Source organism: Ahaetulla prasina, chromosome 3 (genome assembly GCF_028640845.1).
Source record: "Ahaetulla prasina isolate Xishuangbanna chromosome 3, ASM2864084v1, whole genome shotgun sequence".
In the NCBI taxonomy this organism is placed as follows: Eukaryota; Metazoa; Chordata; class Lepidosauria; order Squamata; family Colubridae; genus Ahaetulla; species Ahaetulla prasina.
Genome location: NC_080541.1, coordinates 169,072,694 through 169,098,049, shown reverse-complemented (window position 1 = coordinate 169,098,049; position 25,356 = coordinate 169,072,694). Strand labels below are relative to the sequence as shown.

Sequence of the window (25,356 nt, the reverse complement as noted above, 5' to 3'; positions counted from 1 at the left end):
ATCATCAAAATAGGGGACTACCCCCGGGAGCCCTTGCAGAAGTCGCTCCATTAAATTTTGAAATAGACCAGGTGCCACACTCACCCCAAACTGTAACCGGGTACACTTGAAAGCACCTCTGTGAGTCACAATTGTCTGGGCTTCGGCTGTGTTGGCGTCTACAGGCAGTTGTTGATAGGCTTGGGCCAAATCTAATTTGGCAAAAATGTGCCCTTGCCCCAGCGAGTGCAGCAAGTGTTGTACCACGGGGACCGGGTAAGCGCTTTTTTGCAAGGCTTTGTTTAACGTTGCCTTGTAGTCAGCGCAGATTCTAACTGACCCATCTGGTTTCACTGGGGTGACGATTGGCGTCTCCCACTTTGCATGATCGACTGGCACCAGTATCCCCTGACTGATGAGCTTGTCTATCTCCCTGTCAATCTTGGGTTTAAGGGCAAAAGGGACCCTCCTTGCTTTTAACCGTATGGGGGCTACCTGGGGGTCTAAATTGAAGGAAATAGGGGTCCCCTTGTACTTGCCCAGGCAGTCCTTGAACACATCTTCGAATTCGTCCATGAGTGTGTCCTTTAGGTTAAAGTCATTTCTGTAGATGCCAGTCACTCCCATGCCCAACGCACGGAACCAGTCTAGTCCCAACAAACTTGGCAGGGCCCCTTCGACTATCGTGATGGGCAGGGTCTTCTTGTGTGGTCCGTACTCGACGCGAACGGAGGTGGTCCCTCGAACAGGGATGCGATTCCCTTGGTAGTCGTGGACTCTTAGCCGCTGTGTTTGCAGTTTGCGTTTGGCGATTTTCGGCAAAGCTTTCGCAAAAGTGTCCCAGGACATGATTGTGATCGCTGACCCTGTGTCCACTTCTAGTCGGCACGGCACTCCTTCGATTTTCGGTTTTGTGAAGATTTTCTTCTCGACGCGGGTTGCTGCACGGCCTACTATCACGGTCGTTCGATTTGAATTCGCGCCCTTTTTGTTTTGACCAATCACGGGTCGCCTAGCCGATCCCTCGCTCTGATTGGTTGGTTTGAATTTTCGGCGGGAAGGTTGGGGTGCTCTACAGACTTGAGCCAGGTGCCCCTTCTTCTCGCACCGCCGACATGTAGCGTCCTTGAACTTGCATCGTTGACGCTGGTGTTGCCCTCCGCAACTTCCGCATTCCTCCCGGTCTTCTTTGCCCCTTCTCCCGGTGAGGCAAACTCCTTCCTCATCCTCGCCGTCTGATTCGGTCTGGATTTCTTCATTGTGGACGGGGTTGATTTGCTCGCCGTTGGCGTGAGTGGCTTTGTAGGGTTTCCGCCGCTTGGGTGGACATCTCATGAGCTCTGGCTTCGTCCAGAGCGTTTGCCAGCGTTAGATTGCTTTTGATAGCAGCCGCCTCCATAAGCGAATGTCTCTGACCCCACGGATGAGTTGCTCTAACAGCTCCTCATCCAAGTCTCGGTACCCACAATCCTTGGAGGCTTTTCTCAGGGCTGCCATGTAATCGCTGATGGATTCGCCCTCTTGCTGTCTGCGCTCTCCAAATTCAAAACGCCGTACATATTTGGACGGTGTTGGCGCGAAATGGTTCTTCAATAGATTTTGCAGAGTTTGCCACGATACCGATTGTGGTATCGTTGGCTCTGCCAGGGCTTCCGCGATGTCGATGACCTCGGGACCGCAGTGGCTCAGGAAATACGCCCTTTTGCGGTTGTCTGGAACTCCTTGCAGTTCGTTTGCCTCGAGGAAGCTCTCGAAACGGGTCATGTACGTTCCCCATTTCTCCCTGGATGGGTCAAACGGTGCGGGCGGAGTGTAGCTTGCCATCGCTGCGTTTTCTGCCCTGAGTTTGCTGGGTTCGGTTCTTTCGCGCGTTCAGCTCGTTCCTGGTGCTCTTAGCCTCGAAATCCCATCCTCGTCGCCAGTGTTAAGTTCGGGCAATAACGAGGCAGGAGACCAGGGTAGTGACAACAGCTCTTTACTATATGGTGAACCCAGCAACCGGGCTGGGGAAAAACCTCTCCTTATATACAGTTTAACCGGCGGCTTCAACCAATCAGCAACCTGCTTGTTTCCCGCCAAAACATTTAAAGATACATTACAATATGGTTTAAGTATATGCCTATTCATACTTACATATGTGGCATGTATATGCTACTAAAACTTGTGTCTGACTGTAACCTTCAATTGGTGCATCACAGGGCAAGGGATCAGCACTGTAGTTCTCTGCGGGATGTCTTGGGGGGGGAGATGGGATGGATGCCTCCTGCAGCACCCTGCCAATCAAAATGGGGGGGTTGCATGTGTCCCTGCCCCATTATTGGCTGGGCGGCTTCCTGTACCACTTTGCGGGCCAAAACAGCACTGCGGGCCAGTCCTTTGTTATTTACAGGCCAGACCCATGGGCTAGATTTAAGCATCCCGTGGGCTGGATCCAGCCCATGGGATTTGAGTTTGACACCCGTGTCATGGGGCAACAAAGTTTGAATCAACATATTTCAAATGTCAAGCACCAGAAAAATCAGGTGATCCAGGCAGTTCAAATGAGTATAAAGATGTATGGCAACTTTAAGCTTGCAAGCTTAAGCTCTCTACAAGAATCTGAACTATTAACGGCCCAAGCAAATTGGTGGTAGATAAGTCAGTGGAATTCAGGGTGGGCTGGACTTATATTTCTTGTGGGTGTGAAGGGACTCATTGATGACACATTTGGCCCCTCCCTCGGGGTCAGCTTGGTCGTCTCCTACATTAAATGAGCTAACCTAAAGAACGCATCCAAAATTCATGGGACTGAAATTTGGCAAAATTGTGACTGCTTCAGTGCTGCTGTGGCCAGGCACAGTCACACAGTTGTAATGTCCAACACTCCCTGCTAGCCTTCTACAAGGAAAGTCATTGAGGAAATAGCAATAGCACCTAGACTTATATAACGCTTTATTATACTTTTACAGCCCTCTCTAAGTTGTTTATAGAGTCAGCATATGGCCCCCAACAATCAGGGTCCTCATTTTACCAACCTCGGAAGGATGGGCAAGAAATGGAAGTTGGAAGAAATGGGCAGGAAGTCAGAAGTTGCTCCTGCTCTCACTGCATTTCTGCATGCCCATGGTCATTCTGTTTCTCTAATGCAGGGGTGTTAATAATTGGGGTGTCAAAAATAATTCTACCAACCTGCCTTCCATTGAGGACCTGTATACTGCACAAATCAAGAAGAGGGCCGTGAAAATATTTACAGATCCCTTACATCCAGGACATAAACTGTTTCAACTCCTACCCTCAAAATGATGCTATAGAGCACTGCACACCAGAACAACTAGACACAAGAACAGTTTTTTCCCGAAGGCCATCACTCTGCTAAACAATTAATTCCCTCAACACTGTCAAACTATTTACTAAATCTGCACTACTATTAATCTTCTCATCATTCCCATCACCAATCTCTTTCCACTTATGACTGTATGACTGTAACTTTGTTCCGGGCAAAATTTTTTTATTTTCCATAATAATTCCCACAATTTGACCAGTGTACAGTACAATCACTTATCCAACAATCGATCCTATACTCAGATTATGCTCAATCAGGCCAGCTCGCCCGCCACTCCCTTCCTTAATCCTTCCTACCCTTCTCATCCTTCTTCTACTTTCCCCACCATCCTTCTCCTCGCTTTCCTACTTCCGACTGTATGACTGTAACTTTGTTGCTGGCAATCCTTATGATTTATATTGATATATTGACCATCATTTGTGTTGTAAATTTTGTACCTCGATGAACGTATCTTTTCTTTTATGTACACTGAGAGCATATGCACCAAGACAAATTCCTTGTGTGTCCAATCACACTTGGCCAATAAAATTCTATTCTATTCTATTCTATTCAAACTCGCGGCTTCATGTTGTCGCCATGTGACGTATTGCAACTTTTCCCCCTTCACTAAAACGGGGTGGGCGTGCCACGAGTTTGACACCCCTGCTCTAAGGAAATATTTCTGAAACGATGATCCAATGGTAGTATAAATCTAAAAACATTATTGGTTTGATTTTTTTTTATTAAGAGAATTAGTGGATGAATTCAAGAATCCTGAGAGTTATAATTATGGAAAAACTATTAGTTGTTAATATCAAAAGTGGATAATAGAGTGTAACAGACACGAAATAAAAGAAACAGAATGAAAAAAAATAGAAATGCAGGATGAGGAAATACCAATTCTGTATCAAAAAAGTAACTGAAGCTAAACTAATTTTCCAACAGAATGAATAGAACATGGACATAGGATTATAGGAGTCGTTTGGAACAGAGAGAAAAACATTACACTACTAAGTGGCATAGAAATGTATGCATATATATTTCTATATCCATCTACACATGCATAATGTACCCACACACATATTCAGAGCTATGGACTTGAAATTTAATGTACCAAAGATTAGTTTGGCATAACCCAGAAAATGGAAATAGATTGAAAGTTATATATAAATGGTGATAAATTAGAGCAACTGGAAGAAATGTGATAAAATGTTTTCTAAAGATGGGGAAATTGATGGAGAAATTTTAAGATGTGCCAAAGGTGGTAGAAACGTAGTGGGCAGTACATTGTTTGTTGTGAGGAATGAGTATTACGTGGCTGCACATAATAATAAATAGTAGAATAAATGGCTATGCATAAGAGCACACTTCTGCCCACACATGAAATGGGAATGGCTGGAGAAATGTAGAAGTAATTTGAATGCAATAGTGTGTGGGCAGTAAAACAAGAAGTGATGGGCTCAAGAATGAATGGGAGCTTAAGGTATGTGGACTGAATACAAGCGAGTGACCAGTATGAAAAAAGTATATTGAGGTGATTTAGTTATATAGAGAGCATAGAACTGCAAAACAGACACATGAAGGAAGAGTTAATGGACTGAGAAGGAGGAGAAGATCAAGCAGTGGTGGCTGGATGAGGTTGATGAAATGGTAAAAACAGAAAATAGAAATTTAAAGAACATCAAGCAACGTATGCAGCCATGGTTGAATGTGATAAAAGCAAGGTGGGCTTAAAAAGACAGAAAGGTATAGAGAGGCACAGTGGAGAGTACTGGTGTTAAACTAGATTTAGCTACACATCCTTTTTTTATTATCTCATTATTTAATTTCTTCCGCTTACTGTTTTTACTGCTTTCCTGCACTTTACATATAACTATTAGCTTGAAAGTGAACAGCTTGGGGGGTGAATATCCATATGGATAGGTAGGTGCGCTCCTGAAGTACGCTTCCACTTCTTCAATAGACGTTAGCTTCTCTGTGCGTGTAAGTATGTTTGTCATCTGTTTCACCAGTCGCTTTCAAAATTATTACAAAGCCAAATGCTCCAGAAATGCATAGCAAGAATACTCACTGCACATTGATTCGGATTCATCAGATCCATCTGAACATTCCTCCTCCCCATCGCACTTCCATCTGGACGGGATGCAGTGACCATTGTTGCAGGTAAAATCGGACTCTGCACAAGTCTTCTTGGCTGAAAGGAGAGAAAGAGGATTTTTTTTTTAAAAAGGAAAAAGAATAGTTCAATTGGATAGGAAATCATTCTTTGATTTTAGATGCACAGTAATTAATCAAAAGCACTTCTTACATCTCAAGAGCTATACAATTCACCTATTCCTAGATCATAAGGAATCAATGTTTCACCCAGCATGCTTTCACTGAGGGAACTTAAGAGCCCAAGCAGCTTTGTGAATAGGAGAATGAAAAAGAAAAGAAGCTCCTTAACCTCTTCCACTATTTTATCTATGGATATTCTTATGAGTAAACTATGTTTTCGGAAAGCAATAAAAGGAATAAGATTGCATTTTTTTATGCTTGTTGGCCTTGCTCCCTCAATCACAACTGCAGTACAGCTGAAGCTGTGCTAAGGTAATATTTCTTGGTTTTCTTGTGTTTCTGTCAGGCACAAGAACCAGGAGCCAGGATAGGGTTCAAAAGTACTACAAGTTTATTTCATGCTACCCAGTGGTGGGTTGCTACTGGTTCGCTCCGGATCGGGCAAACCAGTAGCAGCGGAAGGCTCCGCTCACCTGCCTGGACGTTTCTGCGCATGCGCAGAAGCATTGTGTGCACACGCAAGCGCGCCCATGAGTAAACCAGTAGTGATGGGATTTGAAACCCACTATGATGCTACCTAAACACAAGAATCTGAACAACTAACGGTCAAGGCAAATTGGTGCCAGATAAGAATCAATAGAATTTACAGGGGAATGAGACTTAGTTCTCTTATGGAAAAATAGGGATTCCAAACTGATGATGTAGTTGACTCTGTCCTCCGGCTCAGCCTGATCATCTCCTACAGTTTCACTACCATTTTCCACCCCCATTTTAGCATTTAATGACTATGGTCCTCCGAGTTTAAGGATTGATATTATATTACAGTCAGGCCAGTGATGGTTAACCTTTTCGGCACCAAGTACCCAAAGCGCGTGTGCGCACACCCATAATGCAATGTGCATGTGAGCCCTCGTGAGCCCCCACTCATATGTGCATATCTCATGCATGCGCCCTGTCCCCCCGTGCATGTGCAGCAGAGACCCGAAAACCATCTGGGAGACCCACATGCATGTGCGGCGGAGGTGAGCTGGGGAAACGGCTTGTGTGTCTGCAAATTGGGCTCTGCCATAGGTTCACCATCACGGAGCCAGGCCATGCTGTCTTTTGCTTGTGTGCAACTGACAGATTGGATGACAAATTGTGATTTTAATATAGATTTTACCTGTTATTTATTATTTTATTCTATAATTTTTAATTGGATATTCCTTGAGTGTTTTTAACTTGTGCTGGTCTTTGATTATAATAATGATTTGACTTCCACCCCCAACCAGCATTATCAAACTGGAGGATGCCAGCAGCTTTGGAGGGCATCAGATCAAGGAAAATTATTTTCAGAGATACTTCGAATAGTACATAGAAATAAAATGGAATCGAGTTTCATATTGCTTAGGTTGATAGTTCAACCTATCAACCTAAACAATTAGGAAGTATGGTAAAATGAGGGTTGTGAGAAGAAACCAACATATCCATTACAACTCACAGGGTTTAAAAGTAGTGCAAATATATTGCACAAATTTACTCAGTTGGAATCAGTTGACCATCAATTTAAAAATAGCTAAAGATAAAAATTAAATGTTTCCACCTAATGAGATGATTTTATATGTCTAACCAAAGCCCATTTTCTAAAGACAAGAAAAGCAGCATTAAAAGTCAGAGGGCCAAATTTTAAACAGTATGGTATTAACCATACAAACCATACAAACCATACAAAACAAACCATCCCATATGATAAGCTATCATTTTTATCATAAAATGTAGATTCCATGTTGTGACATCCTAAGAAATGTTAGGCTTTCTTCAAACAGTATTGTTAAGTACAGACAAGCATACCATGAGGAATGGAGTGTATTGTTTCTTGTGCACAAATCACATGAATTATGAACTATCAACAGCAGGTAGTTATCCCAGTGGCCCAGCTGATGGTTATGTACTAAAGCAGAAAAAATATTGAAGCAGCCTCCAGATTTATGTTCTTATTTTTAAAACTTTTGCTTGGCAACCTCAACCTTTTCTATTGATTTATTAGCTAATTTCATCTCAAGTAAGTAGGGTTTTTCCATGTAAAAGCATATCACAGATCTTGTGCTTGCTATGGAGTTATTATTCTGAAATCAGATCAGACAGTCAAGTATTACGTGCACTTCAAATGGAAGAATGAAACATCTTGTCCTCCAGATGTTTTAGTTAAACAATCCACACTCCTTCGGCAAAGATCATGCTAGCTGCAGCTAGGAGTGATTGAAATTAGAATTTCTGGAGCAACAACTTTCCCAGAACTCTGATTACCTAGACTTATTAAGGTGGTTGAAATAAAAACACAAGAATTTCAACCAGTACTCTATTTTTAAATGAAAAACCTATATACACAGGCAACTTAGTGCCAGTAGATTTTTCTCACAGTCTCTCTAAGTAATGGAAAGGACACTTGTCTCTTTGTGAAGGAGGAGGGCAATGCACATGTGGGTTGTTTTAAAAACAACTATGGCCTTCTTAAAACTTAGAGACATTCGCCTGCCTATATCAGACAGAATATTATTATTATGGATTATGGATCTTCAAATGCTACCTTGATTCAGACATCAGTTTCAGAATCGATGAAGGAAATATAGGTTGCTTCCTGCTTTTCTTCATGAAAGGCAGTGGCAGGCAATTAATTTTCCCACGGGGCCAGTGGGACTGTTATGGACTGTATGGGACTGTAACCTGATGTCCTCAAACTCCGTCATCTCAATTCATCAAGCTGTTGCAGGCCAGGGGTGAGCACTTTCTCTTCTCATCTTCCCACCGCTGTCAATTGGCTGAAGGAGCTCATGGTGACTGTGCAGAACCAGACCACTCTTCTTCTTCTGCCCCCTGCAGTGCATTTATTTACAACTGATTTCTAATTTCTGACTGACCTCACGAGAGTGGGACAGGAACAGCCTAAGGGCCAGATGTGGCTTTGGGGGCCATAAAATGCCCAGTTCTGATCTAGGGACAAGCCTTGAAACTGTGCAGCAATTTGAACTATTCACATGTTAGCTATTCGATTTGTTTTCAAATGAATTCTGTCTTCAGGAGAATAGTAGCTACTATGGTCAATAAGACCTTTTGTCAAATATTTCCAAACACTATTATTATAAGCATACATGGTGTTGTATAATTTTGTCTGCCGAGCTAGATAATAGAAAATTTCAGCATGAATGGAAAATAATGAGGAAAATAAAAGCAGATATCCATATTCTCTCCATAAGACTATTATGATTTTATCCTCTACAGGTTATATTTTCGTATTGTGACATTACATTGATTTAATGTTTTTCAAAGAAGCTTATAATAATTTTAATATGCAAATTGCATACTAACATTGTTCTCTGGTTTCTACATTTAGCCTCAAAACGTTTCCTTCAGGACAGATTGAAACTATTTATTATTATAAAGCATTATAATTTAATAGCCTTCATAAAATGCACGGCCAGAAATTTTTACCATTTTGATCTGCGTTTTGTTTTCTGCACCATCCATCCCAAAATGCTCCAATATGCTTACTCCTTACTTGGTAATGCCCCAGCCTTGGCATGACAAAGCCATTTTCCCACTGATCTACCAATAATACCCTGGCTATTATTTTTGAAGAAAAGGTCTGCTGGCAGCACTGGGGTCTGCCAACGATCCTGAATAATGGAGATACAAAACTCCCACCACCACACAAACATGCTGGTAGCAGATGGTGCCATGGATTGCTTTGTTCCCTTGACAGTGTTCTTTAAAAACACAATTAATTTATTATCAGGCATCACAAAAGGTGGAAAGACATACAGTACTGGCAAAGAACCATCTGATGGCATTTTGAAGGTATTAATAGGCTTGGTTTGCATCCTCACAATCAGATAGCCTGTAAGGTCGTCTTCCTTGCAATGCCCAACATCTGCTGATAAACTATAATGTGGATGGTTAAGTAAATCGCCTTAGGAGATCCAACAGTTTAATCCAGACTGAATGGGGAAAAAGAAAACAATTCAGTTTTTCAACTCAATGGAAGCCACCTGAGTATCTTCAATGGATGCTACTGACAGACAGAAAAATCTTAAGTGGTTATTGTTTTTGCTGCATGAATTCAGGGATCATGAAATACAAGCTACTCTGAACAATACAAATCCTTCAATTTTCAATTAAAACAAGCATATATAAACAAATGCTACTGAGAATGATTAACCTAAAGTACTTAATGCCAACAATTTAATCTGCCCCAGTTGCTAGAAGCAATACTTCTCTAGGGAAGACATAGACCAATGGCAAGGCAGTACCATAGCCCACTCCTATCTTTATGATGTGAATTATTTATCGGTTGTAAATCACTCATTTATGTGCATTTAATTTCAATTATCTTACTCATTCCACCCTAAACTTGCAAGGTGCGTTGCTGCAATCTCTCTTTAAAAAGCAGAAACCCACAGTACACTTTGACCACATTTATTTCAGGCTACTGCCATAATTTGAGGATTTCAGCCAGCCCCCAAGAAAACAATACCAAGGAGGCAGGAATTCTCAACTAGTCTTTCCTTCCTGAATTGTTCCTGAGCATAAAAGAAAGAAGTCTTTGAAGCACTGCCTCCTTTTATTATTTATTTATTATTCAAATTTGTATACCGCCCTATCTCCCAAAGGACTCAGGGCGGTTCACAGGCATATAAAACATCTATATACAAATTAAAATAATCATTAAAAAACTTATTATAATGCCCAATTATTAAAAATGGAAATATAAATGTTAAAACCAATTTAAAACCCCTATAAATTTAAAATCTAAGCCAGTCCTGCACAGGTAAATAAATGTGTCTTGAGCTCGCGACGGAAGGTTCGGAGGTCCGGAAGTTGACGGAGTCCTGGGGGGAGTTCGTTCCAGAGGGCGGGAGCCCCCACAGAGAAGGCCCTTCCCCTGGGCATCGCCAGACGACACTGCCTAGCTGACGGCACCCTGAGGAGTCCCTCTCTGTGAGAGCGGACGGGTCGGTGAGAGGTATCTGGTAGCAGTAGGCGGTCCCGTAAATAACCCGGCCCTATGCCATGGAGCGCTTTGAAGGTGGTCACCAAAACCTTGAAGCGCACCCGGAAGGCCACAGGTAGCCAGTGCAGTCTGCGCAGGATGGGTGTTATGCGGGAGCCACGAGGGGCTCCATCTATCACCCGCGCAGCCGCATTCTGGACTAACTGTAGCCTCCGGATGCCCTTCAAGGGAAGCCCCATGTAGAGAGCGTTGCAGTAATCCAGGCGAGACGTCACGAGTGCGTGAGTGACCGTGCATAGGGCATCCCGGTCCAGAAAGGGGCGCAACTGGCGCACCAGGCGAACCTGGTAGAACGCTCTCCTGGAGACGGCCGTCAAATGATCTTCTAGAGACAGCCGTTCATCCAGGAGGACGCCTAAGTTGCGCACCCTCTCCATCGGGGCCAATGACTCGCCACCGATGGTCAGCCGCGGATTTAGCTGACTGTACCTTTGAAGAATGCATTGTGGTCCATGCTCAAAAATACTTTAAATCAGCAATAATTCGCATCTATATCCAAATGACATGTCTGAATCAAAACGTTAATCAAAAAAGGCCTAAAAATAGGCTAAGAAAGTGTGTGAGCCTGACAAATGTCTATAAGACAAAAACAGAAGTCTAATTATTATATCATATTTGGGGTGGAGAAATTTAAAGAAGAATTCATGCCATGAATCTTTAAGTCAGGTCTATATACTATATATAAAATCAGCCAGTTAAGAAATATAATATGGAATTTATTGGCTTCCCTTAATTTATTTTTCTTCCCAACATCCAGTTACAATCATTGTTTTAGCAAGCTAGAATGTGGAAAAGGCACCCAGGTGAGCTGTCATGGCAACTCTGAATTTTAATAAAGGGGGGTGGGTGGGTGAATTAGCATCATGGATAATTTTTTTAATACAATGGGGAAATTTGGATTTAGGGCATAGACTTCTTTTTGTTTTATTTTAGGAAGAAACCAAAGTGACATATGCCTTATTTCACAACTGGGAAAATTCCTGTGATAATTCGATATGAAGTACCTTTATGAATTATTCTTGGGATGTCCTACAAATTGTTTTGACTCAACTTCCATGTCTTATTTATTATTAATTGCATTCTACCAGACAATATGTATCTCATAGGAATGACACTAAAGTCGGTAAACATATTATAACTATCTATCATTCCAGATATACTACTAGAAAACACTTTTGTCCCTACCATTGGCCATGCAGTTGCGACAGTGCTAACAATTGTAGCCAAGTCGATTTGGCATGAAAAATTGAGGAAATACGATTTAAAAGGTGCAGAATCTGCATACAAAAGTATAAAGTCCAATTCTAACTCTGGGGCTATATATATACATAACAATACACTACAAAATAGGCACTAGAGATTTTCTTATGGGAGAAATAAATAGTACAAAAATGAAATAAAATATTGTTTAATCATTTGTGGATCACAGTAAGACTTTTTGTTTTTAAAACACAAGTATATAGTACTAAAGTATGGGATGATAATTGAAACATAAAATATTAATATTTACAATTTAATTCCACATATGGATTCTCAGATTTTCCTTGCATTTTAAGATTATTTAGTATAACTACAAAAAAGTAAAACTTTAACACAAGCACCAAATATTTGGCTGAATGTGTAACTTGAATTTCACAGAAGTTCCCACATGAAGCAGAAAGACATAATTTAAAAAGTATATGTCTGAAAAATTTCACATGAACTATGAGCTATGGAATAACTTTCCCAACCAGATGTTTTTCAGATATGCTAGGAATATGTCTCCCACAATCTGTTCCCTGACAAGTTAAAGGTACTGTGGAAAAATATCTCTTTGACTATTTTCTGTTCTAGTCTCCCAATGTAACTAAAACCACTAGAGATTTAACTGCTGTTCATGGAGCAAGAAGAAAACAATTGTCAGATACCAGTAACAACCATATGTTAATTCTGGCAAATGGCAGGAAAAGCTAAACTCATCCCGTGAGTAGAACCTCTTCAAAAATATCATAAAGATTCAGCTTTGCTGAACTTATGGTTACCAACCATTCCTCTTGGTTACAATTACTTTACCTGGCAGCATATATAAATAAAAAGTAAAGGTTCCCCTCGCACATATGTGCTAGTCGTTGCCGACTCTAGGGGGCGGTGCTCATCTCCGTTTCAAAGCCGAAGAGCCAGCGCTGTCCGAAGACGACTCCGTGGTCATGTGGCCGGCATGACTCAACGCCAAAGGCGCACAGAATGCTGTTATATAAATATATATATATACCTTAGTTGTATATTATTATTTATATTATATTATATTGTTATAATAATAATAATATATATAATAATATATAATAATATAGCTTAGTTGTATATTATTATTTATATAAATATATATAAATAGCTTTGTTGTATTCCATGGAGCAGAACAAGAAGGATAAAACTAGAATCCAATCAGAAGAGATCAGACTATAAAACTCAACCAAGATTTACAGTCCCAACTATAATCATCGTTCAGTTGGTGACAGAAGAAAATATAAAGGAAGCTTATCAAGTTGCAGAAACTGTTTTGATTAATAATATTATAAAGAACAAGGTAGAAAATTCTAGCAGTTTATCTCTGACAATTTCAAATGCTCCCCAAAGAGACATGAATCAAATAAGCATTTCAAAGGGCATTTAAAGCAGTTACTAGGGGAGAATCTGTTCTTTTATACGTAGAATTTCAGAATTGGTGGGGAAGGACAGCGCCTTTGTTTAATGATTTAAAAGCAGGAGACGATAAAAAGAAAGGGAGTTACACTACTGTATATAAATGACCACTGGAAGGGCAGCCATCTGTTCTGATTATAGGATTACTCAATAAGGCAATGCCAAATCTGCAAGCTGCAACAGATCTGTGGAAATCAGCTACCAGTTAGGTTTGCAAAAATAGAATGATCAGGAGAGTAGGGAACGATCCAAAGAATGCATTTGAAGAGTAAAATATTTTGGAGGTCCAGGAAAACTGGTTACCATGAGATAAGATGCAGTGCTCATGAGGAGAAAATTCTGAAAACCTGAGGTAAAAAAAATCCACCATGGTTCCTTACATCGATGCAAGAAGGTCCAGAGCCAGCATCATGTATCCCAGGTGGCTTCCTCAGAGAAGCTGAAGATCTAGATTGCTAGAGACAAAGAATGCCAGCCAAAGTCTATGAGAGCTTCTTAGCTTGTTCAGATCTGAAGGTAAGGTAGCTTGCACTTAAATTCAACTCAGCTGCCTTCTGTTGTTATCCCCTTGTTCCCTCTGCAATCTGGAATTGGCATTTGGAGTTTCACTCAGCAGCCATCATAGTCTGAAATAAGTGGGGCCAAAAAGGATCCAGTTTGCAAGAAGATACTGTTTTTTCAAAGAGATGTAAAAATATGACCCTTCAGAGAAGTATTTTGGGATGCTTGAAAATTCTGCAACCTGAATGGTGATGCAACATGGCCTGGTTTATGTTACCAACTTTTTGATGCTTTTATTTTATATTTCTTTTTGTCTTGCAGTCTTTGGAAATGGAGTGGCATTTAAAATAAAGACAATTATTTGCTAAGTTTTAAAATGCTTGCATGTCTTGCTTTTTATTGGGAAGGGGATCCCTTTGAGTCAGTCTTGGCTCCTGGAACCTGCCTGGACAACCCCTTCAGTTCTCTTGGCAACACTTTTGAGGAAAATGTTGCCACCTTCTTTGGGTTGAGAGTGACCGGCCCAAAGACAACCAACTGGTTTTGTGCCTAAGGCAGGACTAGAACTCCTGATTTCTAGCCTGATGTTTTTAATTAAACTTGGTTTCCTATTCCTCCTTGGAACCTAAAAGTAGTTCTGTACACCAATCTCTAAGCTCTTCAACAATCTGCAGCAAAATGGTATACATGTTGCTCCTCACAGCAGGACCTTAAACCAAATGTGATTTCTTTTCTGACTTGGGTAATCTCAGTGTAGGAATTTAGCACCCACCCCCCTCCTAGAAGAATGAAATATTTTAGAAACTATTTAAAAAGGCAGAATAAGGCTAGCTAAGACCCCCACCCCCTGGGAGTCTGACAACCAATCAGGATACTCTTCCTGTGCCCCAGAAAGTTCCAAGCTCAGAGAAAGCATAAAGCCAGGGAGCGCACAGGATCTCATCCCTTTTCTGTTCAGGAACTCAAGCCATGTGATCCTGACCACCATTAAGCCATCTTTCCAAGCAGCCTCCATGTTTCCAGTGTCTTTGTCCCCACTTGGAACTGAACCCAGATGGATATTTCTTCTAACACCAGGAAAGGCAGAGTTTGATCTGTCAAAAAGAGTGATGTATGGGACCACACAAGCTATATTATCTTCTTCTCTTCAAATCCAAATTAAAGATTAAATCCAAACCTAAAATCACCTTGGGCAAGATGGGGCGGCATACAAGTTTGATAGATAAATAACTGCATGGTCCTAAAAAAAATTGTACTAAAATGTACTACTATACTTCTTGCTTGCTGAAATATTGGAGCATCCACAGGAAAAACTATGCAAACAAACATAAATCCTTGCTTAGAATTTATCATATGCCTTGAAAATGTCTGAATACACACATGAGATATTGAATTCAATATACATATGCCCATAGTTTACTTTTTTTGAAAAAAAAGCATGTGTGCACACTCTACATCCATATTTATCAGGAGTCTGCACACCAAGGGAGAGCTTCTGCTTATGTAAATCCAGTTATAGAGACAAAAGGGAAGAGCTATGTCAAGGGATATAACTCTGGTTATTGCATTATTACAGCATCTCAGAAGATAATCAAAAGAAAATACACAGACTGAAATAGTGAAATTTATGCTAATTCCAGGGCAACTGTTCCATGTTACTGCAATAAATTTTAAGACACAAATAGGACCAAGCAGGCTAAAAATGAAATGTGTAAGTGGAGCCAAAGAAAAAAAATACTCACAAGTTTATAATAAAGATAACCATACAAAATCGAAAGAAAAAAAATAGTTCATCACAATCCGTGCTCCCCAGATGTTAATGTGTAGAATATTATTTTTGGAACATAATTTTAGGAGACCTACCTGTTTGAATGCTTAGATTCTAGACCAAAATTCTATTCAGGATAAAAGTTCTCTCTCTCACACACACGTATCATTCTAGTATGAAAGTGGACTTCATCTCCACCTTTAATTTAACACAGTGTTTCCCCCCCAGTAAATTCCTAATGAGGATTTTTATAGAACTCCTTAAATTGAAATATAATGTAGGAGAAGGAGTGACAGAACCTGAGGAGTTAAAAGAGAGATCAGCCTAGAATTCCTACCTAGTCACAAGCCAACTGAATCCAACCCCATTTGAATTCTGTTGATCCTTATCCAAACAGGTGCTAACTGTTAATTGAGAAGATTGCTGTGCATAGGCATTTTAGGAATAAATCAGTGTAATTGAACCTTTAATTGAAATCTAAACATCTTCCAAATAGCAATAGCACTTAGACTTATATACCGCTGCACAGTGCTTTACAGCCCTATGTGGTTTACGGAGTCAGCATCTTGCCCCCAACAATCTGGGTTCTCATTTTACCAATCTTGGAAGGATGGAAGGCTGAATTAACCTTGAGCCTGGTGAGATTTGAACTGCCAAATTGCAGGCAGCCAGCAGGCAGCAGAAGTAGCCTGCAGTACTGCATTCTAACCCCAATTTTAAAAATTATAGTAAAACAATAAAAAAATGACATCTAAAAGTATTGGAAGTATTGGAAAAATCAGGGTTAAGAGCCAAAAGAATAAGTTTCTCAAGCTCAGTATTGTAAACCTAGTTATGTAGGTTTTTTTTTTAAAAAAAATAATTTAAAATGGGTTGGGCTAAATAAATAATTTTCTATGCAGCATAAAATCTGTAAATGCATAGTTTCATTGCTGGACTGTTATGCAAAGGATTAACCATTTATAAGCACATACAAACTATATGATTATTTTACAAGAAAAATTATGCTTCTGTTTAGTGAATAACCAGGAAAAGGTATCACCAGTTGAATAAATGTGTTGTTAGTAGTCAACTTGGAAATGAATTATGGAACTAAGCTATGGAATAAAAATCAAAGATTATTATTTCACATATGATTTATTTGCTCTGCTATAATAAAGCAAGGGAAATAACAAAAATCTTATCGTTCCCACATTCTTACATAAGAGTCTTTTCTTCATCTGTATCCAATGTATTGAGAAATAGTTATAAACTCTACAAAAAGAATAAGAACTATAGAAGTACCTGAACTACAGCTACCAGCTAGCATGGCTATTGGCTAAAACTATATAGTATTGTAGTCAAATAATATTTTAAAAACAGATTGAACAATTGCAAGAATCCAAAATTTGCAATGCAAAAGGTATAAATAAAGTATGTGAAAATTTAAGGAAGGTGTAATTATTTTAAAATAACAACATTATCACAAAAGTACCTGTCCCAAGTCTACTCTGGGCACAAATTCAAACAGGTTAATATCTAATTATTTGAAGCTTTTAATGTTTTGGGATGCAAAAAAAAAAAAAAAAAGCTAAAAATGTATACCATATAATGGCAAAAATAAATAAATAGAAGACCTGGAAAACACAAGTTCAAATGTGTATAGAATGTTCTCAGTTTAAGGGTTTGTTTTAAGTAAGCAAAGTGAGATTACATTATGATGACAACACACTTGCAAAGATGAAATGGTGCAAACTCTGCCATGATGCAATTATGACTGATGTAACTATACAAATACTGATTTCAGAACCCTTATCCACCACTTCTGCAGATAGATGCCTATCAATTTAAGGGGATTTAGCAATCAAAAGCAACAGTCTTAAAAGGAAGAAGAATACATAGACTACGAATGGGGAAATGTAAGTGTGGAAGCCAGCTGCTTACCCTGAATCATTTTTTCCCCTTCTGGGCTCTAGGAAGAAAGCAATGCCAAATCATTTCTGAAAATACTACCTGAGAAGAGAAAGTGGTCAGGCTCCACTTTCAAACAGAGAACCAAACTATGTTGTTATTTCCCCATGTTTTTCACATATCAGTTTTGAGCACAAGATTTAATCACAACCAGTGAAAGGTCCGTGTTCGGAAGGCTGAAATCAGAAATATTTTTTAAAATTATAAAATCGTTTTCATTCGAAATGTTCCATTTTAAATTCAAAACAAATGATTATTCTGAAGGTATTTCAAGACCAAAACAGTTTTCTGAAACCTGAAGCAGTTCCAGAGTAGTTGAATCACCTTATTTTGAACTTAATATTTTTCAAAATCAGAACTTTTTGCACATGTCACATTCTCTGAAACATGAAAGTTATTAATCAGCTGATCAGGTGCAACACTGAGGCCAATGAGTTTTTCTCCACTCTCCCAAATATTTATATAGCTATATAACTATTAGCATAGTATGTCAAACTGCAGCGCAAGTGTAGATCCTAACTGGCTGCCAAGATTCCCATTTAAGATTTTATAACCTACTTTCCTCTGTCAGACAATTATACCAGTAAGAACCAGTAAGAATAAGGACTTAATTATTCTGGGTTCTAACAACCCAGCTTCTTGGGGTTCCTCTCAGCCATCTTACATTAAACAAAATAAAGATGGGATTATTCTGAATTTCTTTTTCACATTTTCCACTTTCTCAACAGACTAGTTGCTGTTTCTTCTCTCTTAATGATCCATTCTTTCATTCTATAAGGTGATGACTATATGCTTTGACAGATATCATCAATCTGCTGGTGGCAACAAGCTATAGCTCTCCACCCTAGGATGTCAAAGTGACGCTGCCACGTTTCCTCCCTAGTATCTGGTATCTATAGGGAAAAACAAAGCTTTGACTCAATCCAAAGAAAACTGAGTACCTGTGGGTATGGCGGTGTTCCTAATCTGGGGACTTTCCTTTAATTCTAAACGGAGGTCAGTCCAAAAGACAGAACTGGTAAATAATTTAGGGGGATTTTACACTCCCAATGAAAGAATAAATCACCCCTGTGGCTCTTGTGCAGATATATCTTGTGTTTTACGGGTGCGTGTCTGTACATACAGAAGCTGCACTAGCTCCCTATAAATTTCTGGGTGCAACTCAAAGTCCTGTTAGCACTTATGAAATCTCTCATGGAATTCCTGGTTATTTGTGGAACTGCTGAAGTTTCATTGGCCTTTCTTGTCCCATGAAATCTGGTGGGGTGGGGGAGTTTCCTTCTTTGAAGCAACCTAGTGGAACCCAAGAACAAGAACCTTTCTTGTCATGGTACCTGCCCTATAGACCATTATTTCCCTAAGGTTTGAATGGCCCCATCCTGCTGGCCTTTGTAAAGCCACGAAAATCTAGTTTTTTTTCCAAACACTGGGCTATAACATGAGCTGATCCTATTCAGAATGAAAGATTTCTGAACAGACCATACAATGATATAAAATGGTTGGCCTCAGTTATTCTGTCACCATTTTAGTTATTCTGTTTTTTATGTTATATGCGTGTTAACTTTTGTTTAGTTATCTTGTGTTTTTTTATACTTAGTTGTAAAACACTAGAGTTGGGTGACCATACAAGTCAAATAAATGAATACAAAGTTCTATAATTAAATTTCTACAATGAAAAAGTTTGGTCTTGACTAATTATTAGGCTGTGGATCAAAAATACCTGGAAACCTGCTTCACCTTCTGAAAATTCACAGTATATATCTGGTGTATTCATTAGATTTAGCATGAAGAAGATACAAAGAATGGATTGCTGCTTATCAGCAGCCTTCTGAAAAGGTTAGTCTGGATTGCCCATCATAAAATAATTTCCTACTATGGACTATAAAAGGAGGTTAAGCTATTCAATGATGAAGGAAGTGATCCCTCTGCGACTGAACCATTGCAAACTCAAACTGGAGGAAAAAATTAAAAATGTGGCTTATGACCTTGAAAGACAGGGCTATAATTTGCATTGCTCAAAGCCACGCTTTGCATTTTTCATTCTTTGCAGACACAAAATAAGGGCAGATTGGCAATGCAAAATAGAAAGACTCATTCTGCCTATCAGCAAAATGAGATAATCAAGAGCTACAAAAAGGAACATATCTGACAGATGCAACAGGAAGGCCTCCCAATGAATGGAATTGGCAAAGGGTTTGCATAAAGCAAAAGAGACCACAATGCAGAAAGTACCAAGAAACTGTCAGTCGTCCCTCGCAATTTGTTCATATACAATAAAGAACAAGGATTTGGAACCAAAGAGTGTTGGGTTTATTCATGAGAGCGCACTTCACTTTGCATTTGACTGAACCTGTTTTCCAGTGAAATTGGCTGAATTATACATAAAAGCCATTTTAATAATGTTCTCCAATGCCAACCTTAGTTGCAAACTGAACAGCAGGTCCATCTTTCAATCCAAGCCTGTTAACAGTGGAAGAAAGCCAAATAAATGTCTATTAATAACAAAGTGCTGGTTTCCTTCGTTTTCACGCTCATACAATAAACTGAATAATTAGAACAACAGAAGGATTTACTTTATTACTGCCAATATACCGTTCAACAAAACAGAACGTTAGCACTCTCCTTTTAAAACTATTTTTAATTTATTTATTTGTATCATGGCTTTATTATTTTTATAAAATAATTCAATGCAGCAAACATATCTAATACTCCTTTTCCGCCTCCTATTTTCCCACTCGACAACCCTGTGAGTTGCATTGGGGCTGACAGAGAATGACTGGCCCAAAAAAACCCAGTTGCCTTTCATGGCTAAAACTGGACAAGAATTCATAGTTTCCTGCTTTCTAGCTGGTGCCTTAAACCACTTGATCAAAACTATTGGAATGTTATTGTTATTATATCTAAAATGAATTGCATCCAATTTAGATATAATGTGAAGATATCAATAATTGATTAGGTTATATAACAAGGAGAATGTTTCAATGTCTCTTTTTTTACTTTGTGTATTTCTTTTAGAATAGAATAGAATAGAATAGAATAGAATAGAATAGAATAGAATAGAATAGAATAGAATTTTATTGGCCAAGTGTGATTGGACACACAAGGAATTTGTCTTGGTGCATATGCTCTCAGTGTACATAAAAGAAAAGATACGTTCATCAAGGTACAACATTTACAACACAATTGATGATCAATATATCAATATAAATCATAAGGATTGCCAGCAACAAGTTATAGTCATACAGTCATAAGTGGAAAGAGATTGGTGATGGGAACTATGAAACGATTAATAGTAGTGCAGATTCAGTAAATAGTCTGACAGTGTTGAGGGAATTATTTGTTTAGCAGAGTGATGGCCTTCGGGGAAAAACTGTTCTTGTGTCTAGTTGTTCTGGTGTGCAGTGCTCTATAGCGTCGTTTTGAGGGTAGGAGTTGAAACAGTTTATGTCCAGGATGCGAGGGATCTGCAAATATTTTCACGGCTCTCTTCTTGATTCGTGCAGTATACAGGTCCTCAATGGAAGGCAAGTTGGTAGCAATATATTTTTCTGCAGTTCTAATTATCCTCTGAAGTCTGTGTTTTCTTGTTGGGTTGCAGAACCGAACCAGACAGTTATAGAGGTGCAAATGACAGACTCAATAATTCCTCTGTAGAACTTGGATCAGCAGCTCCTTGGGCAGTTTGAGCTTACTGAGTTGGCAGAAAGAACATTCTTTGTTGTCCTTTTTAATGATGTTTTGATGTTAGCTGTCCATTTGAGATCTTGCGATATGATAGAACCCAGAAATTTGAAGGTTTCTACTGTTGATACTGTGTTGTCAAGTATTGTGAGAGGTGGAAGTATGGAAGGGTTTTCCTAAAATCTACCACCATTTCTACGGTTTTGAGTGTGTTCAGTTCCAGATTGTTTTGGTTGCACCACAAGGCTAGTCGTTCGACCTCTCATCTATATGCGGATTCGTCATTGTCTCGAATGAGACCAATCACTGTTGTGTCATCTGCGAACTTCAGTAGCTTAACAAATGGATCATTGGAGATGCAGTCATTGGTATACAGAGAGAAGAGAAGTGGGGAGAGCACACAGCCTTGGGGCCCCTGTGCTCATTGTACAGGTATTTGATGTGATCTTGCTTAGCTTCACCTGCTGCTTCCTGTTTGTTAGGAAGCTTGTGATCCACTTACAAGTCTGTTCCGGTACCTGTAGCTGGTTTAGCTTAGTTAGGAGAATGTCTGGAATGATGGTATTGAATGCTGAACTAAAGTCTACAAAAGGACCCTTGCATAGGTCTTTGGAGACTCAAGATGTTGTAGGATGTAGTGCAGAGCCATATTAACAGCATCATCTGTTGATCTATTTGCTCGGTATGCAAATTGCAAGGGTCTAAAAGCGGATTCGTGATGGTTTTCAGGTAGGAAAGCACTAGCCTTTCAAAGGTTTTCATGACTACAGATGTTAGAGCAACTGGTCTGTAGTCATTCAGTTCCTTGATGGTGGGCTTCTTCGGCACTGGGATGATGGTAGAGCGTTTGAAGCAAGAAGGAACATAGCACATCTCTAGTGATTTATTGAAGATATGGCTGAAGATGTGGGCCAATTGGTCAGCACAGACTTTTAAGCAAGAAGGAGTTATCTTGTCTGGGCCTGGAGCTTTTCCTGGCTTTTGTCTGTGAAATAGGTCCTGCACTTCCTTTTCTGTGATCACTAGGGGTTGTGAACCCAATGAAATGGGGTCAGTTGTAGGAGGCTTGGCTGTTGTTGGTGTGTCTGAGATGGGGTTGTGGAGATAGGTGGCTGTAGTTTCCTTTCAAACCTGCAGTAAAACTCATTCAGGTCATCTGCCAGTTGTTGATTACCTTCAGCCTGGGAAGGAGGTTTGCCATAGCCGGTGATATTTTTAAGAGTTTTCCACATGTTTGCTGGTTCATTTGCTGAAAATTGATTCTTTAGCTTTTCAGAGTAGCTTCTTTTTGCTGCTCTTATCTCCCTTGTTAGTGCATTTCTGGCCTGATTGTACAGCATTTTATCACCTTTTCTGTAGGCTTCCTCTTTGGAATGTCGTAGCTGCTTAAGTTTAGGTGTAAACCAAGGTTTGTTATTACTGTGTATTCGCAAGTTCCTTGTAGGTACACATAGGTCTTCACAGAAGCTGACATATGATGTTACAGTATCTGTGAGTTCATCCAGGTCTGCAGAGGTATCTTTAAAAATATTCCAATCAGTGCAGTCAAAACATGCCTGTAGCTTTAATTCTGATTCCTCCGTCCAGGTTTTCACTGATTTAATTATTGGTTTTATGGCTTTAAGTCTTTGCCTGTAAGCAGGTACAAGGTGAATCATGCAATGATCAGAGTGTCCTACAGCTGCACGTAATATTTGAAATATTGTTTCAAAAGCATACATTTTCATGAATTCTAGCATTCAAGATTTTTTAAAAAAAATTATAAATGTTACTTTAAAAAAATAGGAATCAACATTTGAAATATATATATATATACATACATATCTATATACATACATACATACTTACATACATACACACACACACACACACACACACACACACACATATACATAAAATAAAATATATATATATATTCTATTGAAAACACTGGTATAAATTGCCACCTAATCTATGAAAGTTTCCTTGCCAAAGAATATAGAACAACAACTTATAAAACCATCAGAATTTAATTTTGTTTATGTGGACACTTCCAATTTTAAGCCTGGAAATTCAAGAACACATGGACTTTACTATCCCATAGTAATAGGATAGGCCCAAGATGGCGAACCTGTGGCACGTGGAGCCATATATATGAGCACACAAGCACTGCCCTAGCTCAGCTCCAACACGCGCCAGCCAGCTGATTTTCGGGCTGTGGGGAAGGTTTTTGCCCTCCCCAGGCTCCTAGAAAGGCTCTGAACCCTGGGGAGGGCAAAAAACGGGCCTACCAGGTCCACTGTGCCAAAAGCGGGGGGACTGGGGGGGGTCACCCGCACATGCACGGGACACATTGAATTATGGGTATGGGCACACACGCACGCTCCCTCCGCTTTTGGCACACGACGGCAAAAAGGTTCACCATCACTGGGATAGGATATGATAAAATATGAGCTATGAATTTCGTCTTAAGGTTCTCAGTTTTTCTTCTGCCTTGGGCAAGCCATTTTCCCCCTCACATCTCAGCTCTCTATTTGCAGCATGGGAAAAATACCCAGCTATCTTCCTTAGAGTCCTGTATGAAAGATTATAATTATGTAACAAAACCTATTTGAATAAAAATGTTACATATTGAATGGATATCATTAGTGTGCATCATTCTAACAGCTGCTGGCCATTATTCTAAGTTTTTCTGTGATCTACAAATTTAGGAGTGTGGAATAATTCCCTCTCAAATGTTAGAAATAATCATTCAATGTATATTCTACTAATCTTCTCAAATGATGCATTCTTTCAACTCACTGCTAAGAAAACTCCTTGGTACTTCATGTTTAAAACACAAGATACGAGGCAGAATTTTAGAACAATAAAAAACCCAAGTTCAGACAAATCTCACACATTCCCATTAAACATGCTAACTGTGTAGCTTTGCAGATCAACTGAATTTCAGGCCTGCTCCTAAGAATCCACTCATCAAAATGCATTATTTACATCTGGAAGCCATAGTTGCGATTTATGAAATGTCAGCAATTACATCAAATTAATCTCAGCTAAATCAACCTGCTTGTTTATTTGCTGCTGTGCCCAATAATCTCCTCTTTTGCCAAATGGTTGCTGATAAAACACAGTGGTATTGACACAAACTCCTTTCTTCTCAGAATCTTAACGTAAAATCAGTAACTCTCTTCTGAACTGTGCTCTGCTTCCGGTAGGCTATTATTCTTGGATACAATACCAATGTGTTTTGAAAATGGCTTCTTTCAGGATGGCACTTCCTATGTAAGCACTAACCAGGCTTGACCCTGTTTAGTTTCTAAGCTCATTCAAGAAAACTAGTGCTACCACTTTTTGAGACATCTACCACAAAATTGAGAGACTAAAGGAATCTAAAGAATAAAGTTTTTGTGCTGCATAATGTATCAGAGTTAACCCCTTCTCAAAAAGGAAGCAGCCTCAGTACAGGACAGTTTGAAAACAGGAATGTTGCTACCTGAAACATAAAACAATTTTCTTGATTTTTGGAATTTTTAAAAAAAAGAATAATCCTATAAATGTTGAAAGATTATAGAAAAAAACAATTTATCTCACAACCATTTCAGGTGGTTCTCCCCTAAGCCTATTATTTCCCTGCAATTTAACAGTTAATCTGAATAAAGGATAAGAATGAAGTGGAAGCACTGTGGAATTCTTAATAAGACAACTTTTATCAAGTAGTTTCTGCCTCTTTCATCCAAAAAGCGAGCCTTTTAGGATATCTCATGGCAGGAGAGGGCCGAATGACAGATGTTCTCCACAGCAGTTCTTTTTTCTTCAGAATGGTCCAGTCCTCATCTTCACAGACTTTTGCAAGCAGGCAAAAAACCTGGCTGTTCACTAAGGCCTTCAGATGATTGAAAACTAGCAATTCTGTGTTTAATATATTTTGCCTTTTTTATTTTTCATATTTAAATTGGGAATTTAGATTTACTATTTTAGTTACAGGTAGTCCTTGACTTACAACAGTTCATTTAGTGAGCATTCAAAGTTACAATGGCACTGAAAAAAACGACTTGTGAACGTTTTTCACACAACCATTGCAACATCCCTGTGGTCACATGATCAAAATTCAGACACTTGGCAACCAATTCATATTTATGTTTGAAATCTCCCAAAATCTCCTTTTGCGACCTTCCAACAAGCAAAGTCAATGGGGAA

At 39.4% G+C, this 25,356-nt stretch overlaps 1 protein-coding gene across 1 annotated transcript in view; it reads right to left on the bottom strand.

The window, feature by feature from the left end:
* The window catches only part of LRP8 (LDL receptor related protein 8), a 236,734-nt gene that overhangs the window by 89,102 nt on the left and 122,276 nt on the right, over positions 1 to 25,356 (bottom strand). The window contains exon 3 of the mRNA XM_058175134.1: positions 5,352 to 5,474. Within this exon, the coding sequence (XP_058031117.1) occupies positions 5,352 to 5,474 (123 nt within the window). The remainder of the gene's footprint in view (positions 1 to 5,351; positions 5,475 to 25,356) is intronic.